Here is a 13494-nt window from a genome sequence, read left to right on the forward strand (position 1 = left end):
CCACAAGTGGCAAAAAAATGCTAGTCGAAAAAAGAAGTGAACGTCTCCCATTGAAGTCAATGGGAGACATTTTTTGGACCAGATTCTGAGGCGGCCTCCATGTCAAAAACCAGTCCAAAAAGCCCCGTGTGAACTCAGCCTAATTCCTACATAAAAAAGTGCCACCATATGGAGGTGTGATTCCGGCCTAAGGCTCCACGTTGTGGAAATGCAGCTTTTTTCTGTTGCAGATTTTGTTGTGATTTTTTGAGGCAAAACCAAGAATGGCGACAAGGGGAATGGGAGATATATATAAAGCTCTTATACTTCTACCCTCTGCCTGATCCACTCCTGGCTTTGGCTCAAAAAAACGCAACAAAATCTGCAACTAAAAAAGCTGCGTTTCCGCAACGTGGGGCCTCAGCCTAAAGGTTGTATTCTATTTTTGTACTATATGTCAGTGAAACAAGTTTAAGAAGATAAGAAAGCATAGCTACTGCTCGGTGGGATGTCTAACAAGGTCAGATTTACAGGTACAACATTGGTGGATGCTATGGGTGTGGGCTTGATACGTGGTATATGAGTTAGTTCATGACTTTTTAGAGTTGACTTATCACGAAAAGACTTTCCACATGCACATGAATATGGCCGCTCCCCTGTGTGAATTCTCACATGTCTAGTAAGTTGTGATTTAGTTGTAAAACATTTCTCACATTCTGGGCATGGAAATAAATTCTCCCCCGTGTGAAGTCTCTGATGTTTAACAAGATCACATTTATAGATAAAACTTTTTTCACATTCTGAGCAAGAAAACGGCCTCTCCCCCGTGTGAACTCTCTGATGTATCACTAGAACCGATTTACAGCTAAAAGTTTTCTCACATTCTGAACATTTAAATGGAATTTGTTCGGCTTCATTTTTTTTCTGTTTGATAAGAATTTGTTCAGTGGTTAAACTCGCGCCACCTTCTGAACATGAAGACGGCTTCTCCACATTGTGAATTTTCTGATGTTGAGTAAGAATTGATTTCTGGGTAAAAGATTTCCCACATTCTGCACATGCATATTTTACCTCCACGTTGTGAATTCTCAGATGGTTAACAAGTTCTGAGTTCCGGGCAAAACGTTTGCCACATTCTGCACATGAATATGGCTTCTCCACATTGTGAAGTCTCCGATGTTTAATAAAATAGGATTTGTTAGCAAAACATTTGCCACATTCTGAACATGAATATGGCTTCTCTCCTGTGTGAAGTATTTGATGTTCAACAAGATTTTCTTTCTGGATAAAAGTTTTGCCACATTCTGGGCATGAATATGGTCTCTCTCCTGTGTGCATTCTCAAGTGTCTATCAAGATGGACTTTCAAAGTAAAACATTTACCACATTCTGAACATAAAAAAGGCTTCTCTCCTGTGTGAATTCTCTGATGTTTCTGAAGATTTGACTTCTCAATAAAACATTTCCCACATTCTGAACATGAAAATGGCTTCGCCCCTATGTGAATTTTTTTATGTGCAACAAGAGAATACTTGTTGGCAAGGCATTTACCACATTCCGGACATGAAAATGGCTTCTCCGTCTGAATGCTCTGTGGTACAATACCCTCTCCGCGACTTTGATTTTCGTTAACAATCTGTGCTGAATCAGTAGACAGGACATGTGTAACAGGATCTGATGATAGATCTTTGCTGTGAAGTGCTGAGGGTATACCTGGGGTGATGGTGTACTCTTCATATGGATCTGCCAAGAACAAAAATAATTTTTAACAAAATATAACTATAGAAATTATTTGATATTTTATAAAATTTCTTTTTAAGAATGTGTAAGGCTTTTCCCAAAGTTCAAGTAATATCTAAAACATTGGTGGTAAAACAGATGACAATATAACAGTGAACCTCTGAGTATGGACCAGTAGATCATAATCTTTGAAAAAGCTAGGAGTAGGTACCAAAAAAGCAAGAAGTTCTTCAGGTCCTTTACACTTCTCTAGTATGTAGATCATCTGGAAAGAAGAGCAAGATCTGCAGTGTCTCTCAGAACGCTGGATTTCCTACGTAACGGGGTCATTATGTCAGCCAAAGTTACATTGAAAAATTAGCAATAAAATACATGAAATCTTATAATCCCCCCCCCCCAGATGTCTTTCTAGGGTTTCGGAGAAGCATGATATGTAAACGATACAGAAAAAATTACAAAGAAATCCCAGGTTACCCAAAAATTTTCGAGGCATGTAACCTAATATACCTTTAAGTCGGACTTTTACCTGTAGGAATGTCCTCACACTCCTCATCACCGTTCACATAGGGCTCTTCTTTTATTGTTTTTCTATTACCTGGTGATGTGAGGGGCTGGTGGTCCTCCATCATCACTTCCTTGTACAGATCCTTGTGGCCTTCTAAATACTCCCACTCCTCCATGGAGAAATAGACAGCAACATCCTGACACCTTATAGGAACCTGACAACACAATGATATAGTCATCACCCCGACCCCTCCAGTTACTGTATAATGTCCCAGCATTCCCAGCAGTGTCACCTCTCCAGTCAGCAGCTCCAGCATCTTGTTGGTGAGTTCTAGGATCATCTGTCCATTGATCTCCTCCTGTATCAGGGGTTGAGGTGGAGACCCCGGGATTGGGCTCAGGGTTCCTCCATATCCTTCATACCCAGGAGCCTGACAGCACCCACTAGAGGTCTTCTTCACTACTGTGTAATCCTGGTTATGGGGAGACACATTAAAGGGGTATTCCCTTAACTCTTGTTCTGCAGCCTGAAGGCTCTGTACTCTCTTCACTTCCTGGATTTCTCGCACATTGGTGGGTGGGGTTTCACTTGCTCTATCTGCTATGATCCACAGTATGACGCTGATGTGGAAAATGATGTAGCAGAGCTGGATTTGAGTCAGCTTGCATTACATACAGAGGTAATGGACTCCTTATCTCAGCCCTTATCAGCCAAATTCAATTAAACTGGCTGATAAGTGGAAAAGCTGAAGATAGACAGCACATTAATCCCAGAGCTCTCACCTCCCCCTCCCCTATATGAGGAGCTCCGTTGCTTGTCAGCCCCCCCCCCCCCCAATGTATTTAGGAAAAGTTTTATATCCACATAAACTAGCAGTATAGTCAGGATCCTTGTTATGGGACAACCCCTTTAATAAATATCACTACATACATGTCCAGAGTCCATCACCTCTCCAGTCATATCATCTGTTATTACTATAGATAAGAATGATGTAATGATGACATCATTAGAATCTCTAACCTCTCCAGTAAGCTGGCAGATGATCTCTAGGGTGAGATTTAATAGACTTTCCGCCATCTTGTTCCGGTCTCTTTTCATCCTTGATGGATCAATCAGGAATATTCTCTTATATAGAAGATACTGAGAGGATTCTATATTGTAGGAACCTGAATGGAGAGAAGATGAGACAATGTCAAAACCTCACAAGATCCCATGTAATAAATATATTTAATAGATAATATAAAGCTAGGTTTACACAGGCAATGTTATGAGAAGTTCCACCTCTACTATTTTAATGGGAGGCATACTGTTAATTTTCCACTAGCTGGAAAAAAAACAAAACAGTCAGTGAAAAGAAGAAACATCCTGCACGATCTTAATTCAGAACCTACATTAAAGGGAATAGGAAATCTTTCTACAGCCGCCAGTATGTGGATATACAAGGCATATACCTCCTCTCTGTGCAAAGTTTCACAGTCTTTCCTTTCTACTGACTTACTCTCTTAGACGAGATCCCTATGAGGAGTGGAAAGCAACCCTCCAAAGGTGAGAAGGAGACTGAGGGTAAGTCCACACGGGTTTTTTTGGTCCGGAACTTGAGGCGGAGGCCGCTTCAGGTTCTGGACCAAAATACGGGTAGCTGCGACTTGATGCCGGTGCAGTGCCCCGGCATCCAGTTACGCACTCCACTCCGAATTAGGCCCAAATGAATGGGCCTAGTTGGGAGAGAGTGTCTTCAGGCGGATGTCGCGAGGTGAATCCGCCTGAAAAGAATGAGCATCTTGCTTCTTTTTCCAGGAGCTGGAACAAATAGCTTTCAACAAATTGATTTCAACAAATTGATTTCAATGGGAGCCGTCTATTTGGTCAGGATTTTGAGGCCGTATCCACCTCAAAAACCCTGTGTAAACTTACCCTGAAGTTACTGAGCTGACAATTTACAAGATGGCACTGACTTCCACTGCGTCTTTGCCTTGGAACATCAGCAAGTGTCACTGACGGATCTCTCACAGTCTTCACTAATGAAAATGACCAGAATCTTACATAAAAGTAGAGACAACTTAGGCCTCATTCATATGTCCGTTTCATACGTGTGATGTCCGTGTTATTCACAGACTGCACAAGCACACCGTAATTTTATTGGGTGCCTGCAGACATCTGAGGTCCAAAAATGAGTAGGATCGTGTGCTTTCCATGCTTAAAATGATGAAGTCTAACAGAATGGGTCCCACTGTAGCAACTTGAAATTGCCGCAGAGTGTTCCTTCTAGAGCTCTGAAACACGTGAGCGGGAGTTTCCACAAGCCTTAGGGCTAGTTCACATGGAGTTTTTTGCAGGCAGATTTTGTCGCAGAATCGGCCTGTAAAAAAGTCTCCTATTGACTTCAATGGGAGCCGCTTGCTTTTTTTTTCTGCTAGCGGGAAAAATGAATGGATTTCCCGTGGATTTTCGAGACTCCCTTATGATTAGATCCATTCATTTGGGCCTAATCAGTAGCACAATGCCGCAATGGGATGCCAGTGCACTACATTGGTATCCCGTCATGGCTAGCCACGTAGAAAGTTCACATGTGGATTTTGGTTTCCGCTGTGTGAACATTACCTTACGGCTACCATGCGTAAAGAGACGGATTTTGTTAGGAGGAAGCTGTACAGAGTACGGTTAGAGTGACACAGCTGGTAGCGGCAGCTGAAGCCTGCCCACAAAGAGTTAACGCAGAATTAATTTACAGTCTCCGTGTATCAGAGCGTTTACTATTAATCTAATGGGTAAGATTATCGTTTGCCAGTAAAGTATTGTTGTATTGAGTATCTGACAAGTCCCAGGTCATAGAAAAATCCTCCATTCATGGTCAGATCCATTGGCAACTGATTAAGACAAAAGATGTCACCACTAAGATGGTTATTGAAAATGTTGTAAATTTAGCAAAATTTTTTATTATTCATGTTGTCAGAAATGTTTAACTTTCAATTGTCTATAAATTTACACATGGTTATGTTCCTGGGAAAACTCCTTGAGGCCGGGGTTCTACATGGCGTAAACGCCCCTGCAAAAACCACAGCATTTTACCGTCACTAGAGATGAGCGAACACTGTTCGGATCAGCCGTTCCGAACAGCACGCTCCCATAGAAATGAATGGAAGCACCTGGCATGGCGACCGGCAAAGTGTACACGCCTGGTGCTTCCATTCATTTCTATGGGAACGTGCTGTTCGGAACGGCTGATCCGAACAGTGTTCGCTCATCTCTAACCGTCACTGCAAAGTAGATTGAATTCTTGCAGATCCTATCTATACATTGTGGAAAAATACACAAAGTGGACACACTGTGATTTCTAAAACCATTGCAGTTTTGGAAATCACGGCAAATCAAGAATACCTACAGAAACACCAGCGATTTCCCTATATGTGTATGGGAAGCGATTTCTACTCAGTTTCTGCACGAAAAATGTGAAGAGAAAATGCTGCTTGCGGAGAATCACCGAATAGCGATGTGAACTGGGCCTAAAGGCTGAGGCCCCATGTTCTCGCTGCAGATTTTGTTAATTTTTGAGCCAAAATCAGGAGAGGATGTAACAGAAGGTAAACAACTTAGATTGTCTTTATATTTCCCATTCCTTTTGTAGCCGCTCTTGGCTTTATTAAAAAAAAAAAAAAAAAAAAAAAAAATCTGCAACAAAAAATACTGCATTTTGCAATGTGGGGCTGGTCCTTACAAAGTTTTTCTCCAATTCAACCCCATTCTGAGATGTTTACAGCTTCCCCGTACATTGTACGGAATATTAGATGGTAGTAGAGATGAGTGAGTACTGTTCGGATCAGCCGATCCGAACAGCACGCTCGCATAGAAATGAATGGACGTAGCCGGCACGCGGGGGGTTAAGCGCGCCGGCTACGTCCAAGCGGAAGTACCAGGTGCATCCATTCATTTCTATGGAGCGTGCTGTTCGGATCGGCTGATCCGAACAGTACTCGCTCATCTCTAGATGGTAGCTTTATGAAGTACAATTCGTCCTGCAGAAATGAAAGGGCTACTCCCGTCTCTCGGGGATCCTTTCTATCCTGCTAGTTTACGTAAATTCAAGGCTCCTCCTAAATATGCTGCTTCAGTAATGAGGCTTTGTTTGCCTGCTATGTTAATTACTCCTCCCATTGTTTACACAAGGTTTCCATAGAGCCCGGGCCTATATCTTATAAGACAGTATACAGCCATGACTCACTGCTCTCTGTTATCTGCAGCTGGTAAAGTCTGTTATCTCTCTATGTAGACACAATGAGAACATTGCATTTACTACGTCTTGGTCTCCTCTGCAGCTTGTAAGGCTGAGTTCAGATGGAGTATTTTGGATCAGAACTTGACGCGGAGGCCGCCTCAGGTTCCGGTCCACAATACGGGGCAGTGCTCCGGCATCCAGTCGCGGCTCTGCGATCCGGATTAGGCCCAAATGAATGGCCTAGTCGGGAGTGTCTTCAGGCGGATTCACAAGGAACAAAACAGCTCCTGGAAAAAAGAAATGACCAGCTTCCATTGAAATCAATGGAAACCGTCTTTTTGGTCAGGATTTTGAGGCGGATACGGCCTCATAATCCTGACCAAAATACCCTGTGTGAACTCAGCCTTAGGCTGGACACACTGGCATTGGAGTCTTTGTAGGATTGAAATCGGCAGAGAGAAAAGTCCTGCAAGGAGGCTTCAGTATAAAATAGTTAGAAATTAGATGGAAATCTGACGGACCCCTTTATAATCTATGAGGTCTTCAGGTTTCCACATGTAACTGTTTTTTAAGGCGACAGGGTCCCAATGTGGACCCGAATGCTAGTGTGAACCTAGCATAAATTAGGCCCAGTACACATCTGCGCTCGGGCCATTCCATTCCCCTGTGGAGAGAAAAGCACTGCAAGCAGCACTTTTTGTCTTCGGATTTTTCATGTGGAAACTACATGAACCCCGTAATAGTTTATGGAATCCACGGGTTTCCTAAGGTAACCGCTTTTTTTATGCGGATTAGGTTTCCGTTCGGGGGTCCCCAAGCAGACTTCCCGAATGGAAACCCATGTGCAGATGAAAACATGGTCTAAGTTTATCTCCAGCCCCTTGTAATGTAATAGACATTTACTGTGCGGATTATTTGATCTGTATTTATAATAGATTTCTAGTAACGTCTATATCTAGTGAGGCGCTTCACAGTGTCCTGTCCATCACACAGTCAGAGCCGCCTCCCCCTAGCTTGTGGAAGCATACAGGAAGTGAGACTACTGGTGAGAGAATGGTATGAGAAAACCCCTTTAGGCCGGGGGCCCACGGGATAGAAATGCTGCGATTTTCCGCTGCGGGAAAAATTGTGGCGTTTTACAGTAATGGTAAAGTGGATGGAATTCCAGTGACTGCCATGCCCACTTTACGGAAAAAAATGTGTGCGGATATGCCGCGATTTACAAAATCGGCACAGTTTTGGAAATCGCATCATGTCAATTATACTTACGGAAACGACAGCGGTTTCCTCATAGGTATAATTGTAACAGAAAGTCCATGGAGGAAAACTCTGCGAGCTTTCTGTCTAAAGCGATGCGGGAAGAACCGCAATTTGTTGCCGCTGCGGTTTTTCCCGCAGTGCTTTACTGCTTTAGGATGTCCTGTGGGGCCTTACTACTATGCTGTACTACTACATCGCACTGAGCGTGTAATTAATAATCAGTACCGTAATAGTATGATGCTGCAATGCCATGGGCACAGGAACGGTAATGCTCTGACTGAAGTGAGGATCAGAGATCTGAGGTCCCCTTGTGAGACAGAGAAAAATTAGAAAAAAAAATTGAATAAAAAACATACAATAAATATTAAAAAACTCAATTTTACAGTTAAAATACACATAACATAAGCAACAAAAACATGTTAGGACCATATAAGACCGCACTGTCCGAAAATAGCGTTATAAAGTATACCGCAATGAGCAAAATAACTTATTTGGGTCACGTTGATTTCACCAAAAATTATAATAATAACAACTACAACTTGTCCTGCAAATAATGAGCCCCGACAGATCTCCAGCAACAACACAGGAATAAGGTTATAGGTGTCAGAATACGGAGACCCCGGAAAATCCCTCGTATTCAAAAAGTGACGTCTTATTTGTAAAAGTGGTAAAATGTAACAAAACCGATATAAATCTGGTATCCCCGTAATCCTAACGACACCCCCTGCCCAGGACTAAGCCGCCATGTCACGTATATTACAGAGGGAACGCTGGAACAACAAAATGCAAAACATGATAGAACTGTAAGACATTCACATGGACCCCGCCTGAAAATAAAAGCTAAACATTATATGTACCCAATAAAAGTATAAAGAATAAGCCCTGACGTAGCGACGAGGAGCAAAATACACAACATGCAAAATACACGGAGTCCTTAAAGGGTTAAAAAGCAGTGAGAGAGTGAAAGCCTCCATAGACTGGACATTTATCAGTGTGAACACTTACCTGCTCCTGTACAGTATCTATGGTGACAGGGCTGCAGTGAGCACTTACCTGCTCCAGTACCGCAGATGTGGTGAGCACAGAGGACAAATAGAGCCGACAATTCCTGATACCGATGATGTCACAGAAGGGGTGGAGCCACTACACGGAGGGGCGGGGTCTCCTGTAGCACAGCTCTAGTGAGGTAATGGAAGCAAATAGCGGGAAGTCGTAATAATGTGTGAGGTAGTTACATGGGACTGTATATGAAGAGGGGGAGGGAGTGATGTAGTTACATGGGACTGTATGTGAGGAGGGGGAGGGAGTGATGTAGTTACATGGGACTGTATGTAAGGAGGGGGAGGGAGTGATGTAGTTACATGGGACTGTATGTAAGGAGGGGGAGGGAGTGATATAGTTACATGGGACTGTATGTGAGGAGGGGAGGGAGTGATGTATTTACATGGGACTATGTGAGGGGGGAGGGAGTGATGTATTTACATGGGACTGTATGTGAGGAGGGGGAGGGAGTGATGTAGTTACATGGGACTGTATGTGAGGAGGGGAGGGAGTGATGTATTTACATGGGACTGTATGTGAGGAGGGGGAGGGAGTGATGTATTTACATGGGACTGTATGTGAGGAGGGGGAGGGAGTGATGTATTTACATGGGACTGTGTGTGAGGAGGGGGAGGGAGTGATGTAGTTACATGGGACTGTGTGTGAGGAGGGGGAGGGAGTGATGTATTTACAGCATGCACCCATAGAGTTCTATGGGACAGTCCGTGACTTTGTGGACCTGCGGTATTCAGTGCGGACCCTGGTCACGGCACAACACACCACATAAAATATCTGGTGGTGTAAGAGGCCGCACGGAATACGATGTGTCCACAAATGGTCCGCAATAGAGAACCCACAATTATGGACCATTTGCAGAGTTAACTTACATTCGTGTAAGGCCAGCCTTACAGGCCCTCATACAACATACTGCCCCTTATAGGCTCCCACATAATATACTGCCCCTTAGTGGCCCTCGCACAATATACTAACCGTTACAGGCCCTCATACAACATACTGCACCTTAAAGGCCCTCACACAATATACTGCCCCTTAGTGGCCCTCACAAAACATACTGCCCCTTACAGGCAATATTCTGCATTCTACATTAGACCGCACAGGGTGACTTTAGGCCATTACACAGTGGAGTCTGACGCTGAGTTTGAGTCAGATTCTGCCCTGATTGTTTTCAATGGGTGGCAAACACCAAAGCAGGATGTTTTAAAAAATAAATAAATTGGTGATCTTGCCACGTATATCACCTTGGCAATCTGAGAGGCGTGTCTGCTATAGGGTCTCATTTTTTTTTTTACATACTCACTAGAGATGAGCGAACAGTGTTCTATCGAACTCATGTTCGATCGGATATTAGGCTGTTCGGCATGTTCGAATCGAATCGAACACCGCGTGGTAAAGTGCGCCATTACTCGATTCCCCTCCCACCTTCCCTGGCGCCTTTTTTGCTCCAATAACAGCGCAGGGTAGGTGGGACAGGAACTACGACACCGGTGACGTTGAGAAAAGTAGGCAAAACCCATTGGCTGCCGAAAACGTGACCTCTAATTTAAAAGAACAGCGCCGCCCAGGTTTGCGTCATTCTGAGCTTGCAATTCACCGAGGACGGAGGTTTCCGTCCAGCTAGCTAGGGCTTAGATTCTGGGTAGGCAGGGACAGGCTAGGATAGGAAGGAGAAGACAACCACAACAGCTCTTGTAAGAGCTAAATTCCAGGGAGAAGCTTGTCAGTGTAACGTGGCACTGACGGGCTCAATCGCCACAACCCAGCTTTCCCAGGATCCTGAATGGAATACACTGTCAGTGTATTCCTGTATACCCGATATATACCCCGATACCCGTTCCAACGGTGTGCCCCCCCACCTTCACCCCAGAAATACCCTGCAAGTCCCCTAGCAATAGAATTGGGGCTATATACACCCACTATTTTTACTACTGCCATATAGTGCCATTGTCTCACTGGGAATTCAAAGAATATATTGGGGTTACGTGCACCCACAATTTTTACTACTGGTATACAGTGCCATTGTCTGACTGGGAATTCAAAGAATATATTGGGAATACAAATACCCTCATTTCTTGCTACTGCCATATAGTGCCAGTGTCTGACTGGGAATTCAAAGAATATATTGGGGTTACGTGCACCCACAATTTTTACTACTGGTATACAGTGCCATTGTCTGACTGGGAATTCAAAGAATATATTGGGAATACAAATACCCTCATTTCTTGCTACTGCCATATAGTGCCAGTTTCTGACTGGTAATTCAAAGAATATATTGGGGTTACGTGCACCCACAATTTTTACTACTGGTATACAGTGCCATTGTCTGACTGGGAATTCAAAGAATATATTGGGAATACAAATACCCTCATTTCTTGCTACTGCCATATAGTGCCAGTTTCTGACTGGTAATTCAAAGAATATATTGGGGTTACGTGCACCCACAATTTTTACTACTGGTATACAGTGCCATTGTCTGACTGGGAATTCAAAGAATATATTGGGAATACAAATACCCTCATTTCTTGCTACTGCCATATAGTGCCAGTTTCTGACTGGTAATTCAAAGAATATATTGGGGTTACGTGCACCCACAATTTTTACTACTGGTATACAGTGCCATTGTCTGACTGGGAATTCAAAGAATATATTGGGAATACAAATACCCTCATTTCTTGCTACTGCCATATAGTGCCAGTGTCTGACTGGGAATTCAAAGAATATATTGGGGTTACGTGCACCCACAATTTTTACTACTGGTATACAGTGCCATTGTCTGACTGGGAATTCAAAGAATATATTGGGAATACAAATACCCTCATTTCTTGCTACTGCCATATAGTGCCAGTGTCTGACTGGTAATTCAAAGAATATATTGGGGTTACGTGCACCCACAATTTTTACTACTGGTATACAGTGCCAATTTCTAACTAGGAATTCAAAATGCGCAAGGCTCCCGGAAAGGGATGTGGACGAGGCCGTGGGCGAGGTCGGGGGAATGGTTCTGGGGAGCAAGGTAGCAGTGAAGCCACAGGGCGTCCCGTGCCTACTCCTGTGGGGCAGCAAGCATTGCGCCACTCCACAGTGCCAGGGTTGCTTGCCACATTAACTAAACTGCAGGGTACAAACCTTAGTAGGCCCGAGAACCAGGAACAGGTCTTGCAATGGCTGTCAGAGAACGCTTACAGCACATTGTCCAGCAGCCAGTCAGACTCTGCCTCCTCTCCTCCTATTACCCAACAGTCTTGTCTTCCTTCCTCCCAAAATTCCGAAGCTTTACAGAACAATAACCCAAACTGTCCCTGCTCCCCAGAGCTGTTCTCCGCTCCTTTCATTGTCCCTCAACCTGCCTCTCCATGTCACGATTCCACGAACCTAACAGAGGAGCATCTGTGTCCAGATGCTCAAACACTAGAGTCTCCTCCATCTCCGTTCGATTTGGTGGTGGATGACCAGCAACCCACCCTCATCGACGATGATGTGACGCAGTTGCCGTCAGGGCATCCAGTTGACCGGCGCATTGTGCGGGAGGAGGAGATGAGACAGGAGTTGGAAGAGGAAGTGGTGGATGATGAGGACACTGACCCGACCTGGACAGGGGGGATGTCAAGCGGGGAAAGTAGTGTGGATGTTGAGGCAGGTGCAGCACCAAAAAGGGTAGCTAGAGGCAGAAGTCAGCAGCTTAGGCGAAGCCAGGCCACACCCGGAATCTCCCAAGATGTTCCAGTTCGTACCCAGCCCCGAAAAACTCCCACCTCGAGGGCACGTTTCTCAAAGGTGTGGAGTTTTTTCAAGGAATGCGCCGAGGACAGATATAGTGTTGTCTGCACAATTTGCCTCTCGAAATTGATTAGGGGCTCTGAGAAGAGCAACCTGTCCACCACTTCAATGCGCCGTCATTTGGAATCCAAGCACTGGAATCAGTGGCAGGCAGCAACGGCAGGACAAAGGCCGCCTGCCGTTCACGCCACTGCCTCTGCCACTGCCTCTGCCACTGCCACTGCTGACTGTGCTGGCGATGCACTCCAGAGGACGAGCCAGGACACCACTTCATCTGCCTCCGCCACTTTGTTGACTTCTACCTCATCCTCCCCTGGTCCTGTCTTATCTCCTTCTCCTGCACCATCAAAGGCACCATCAGGCGTTTCTTTACAACAACCCACCATCTCTCAGACATTGGAGCGGCAGCAGAAATACACTGCTAACCACCCACACGCGCAAGCCTTGAACGCCAACATCGCTAAACTGCTGGCCCAGGAGATGTTGGCGTTCCGGCTTGTTGAAACTCCCGCCTTCCTGGACCTGATGGCAACTGCGGCACCTCGCTATGCCGTCCCTAGCCGTCACTACTTCTCCCGGTGTGCCGTCCCCGCCTTGCACCAGCACGTGTCACTCAACATCAGGCGGGCCCTTAGTTCCGCGCTTTGCACAAAGGTCCACTTGACCACCGACGCGTGGACAAGTGCATGCGGACAGGGACGCTACATTTCACTGACGGCACACTGGGTGAATGTAGTTGAGGCTGGGACTGCTTCCCAAACTGGCCCGGTGTACCTCGTCTCCCCGCCTAACATTCCTGGCAGGGACACGAGAAGAACACCCCCCTCCTCCTCCTCCTCTACCGCCTCCTCCTCCGCCACCTCCTCCGCCACCGCCTCCTCCTCCGCTGTTAGATTGACCCCAGCTACGAGTTGGAAACGTTGCAGCACTGGCGTTGGTAGACGTCAGCAGGCTGTGCTGAA

General features: G+C 45.1%; 2 protein-coding genes across 2 annotated transcripts in view; both read right to left on the minus strand.

Moving 5' to 3' along the window:
• LOC142195323 (uncharacterized) overlaps positions 1-13494 on the minus strand; it is a gene marked incomplete at its 5' end in the record, with an annotated part of 202381 nt that overhangs the window by 26860 nt on the left and 162027 nt on the right. The gene's annotated exons all lie outside the window — the stretch shown is intronic.
• On the minus strand, positions 451-4838 carry LOC142188820 (uncharacterized). The gene is made up of 4 exons (XM_075262040.1): positions 4825-4838; positions 4138-4261; positions 1962-1983; positions 451-1721 (listed from the first exon to the last, which is right to left on the minus strand). The coding sequence occupies exons 1-4, from the start codon at positions 4836-4838 to the stop codon at positions 451-453; spliced, it is 1431 nt and encodes a 476-aa protein (XP_075118141.1).

The sequence above is a fragment of the Leptodactylus fuscus genome, chromosome 1 (assembly GCF_031893055.1).
Source record: "Leptodactylus fuscus isolate aLepFus1 chromosome 1, aLepFus1.hap2, whole genome shotgun sequence".
Lineage (NCBI taxonomy): Eukaryota > Metazoa > Chordata > Amphibia > Anura > Leptodactylidae > Leptodactylus > Leptodactylus fuscus.

Coding starts and splice junctions, on each gene's coding strand:
- LOC142188820 (XM_075262040.1), bottom strand. Junction 1,984..4,137: donor GTCAGCTCAGTAACTTCAGG/GTAAGTTTACAC, acceptor TCTTCTTTCCAG/ATGATCTACATACTAGAGAA. Junction 1,722..1,961: donor GATCTACATACTAGAGAAGT/GTAAAGGACCTG, acceptor TGTTCTTGGCAG/ATCCATATGAAGAGTACACC.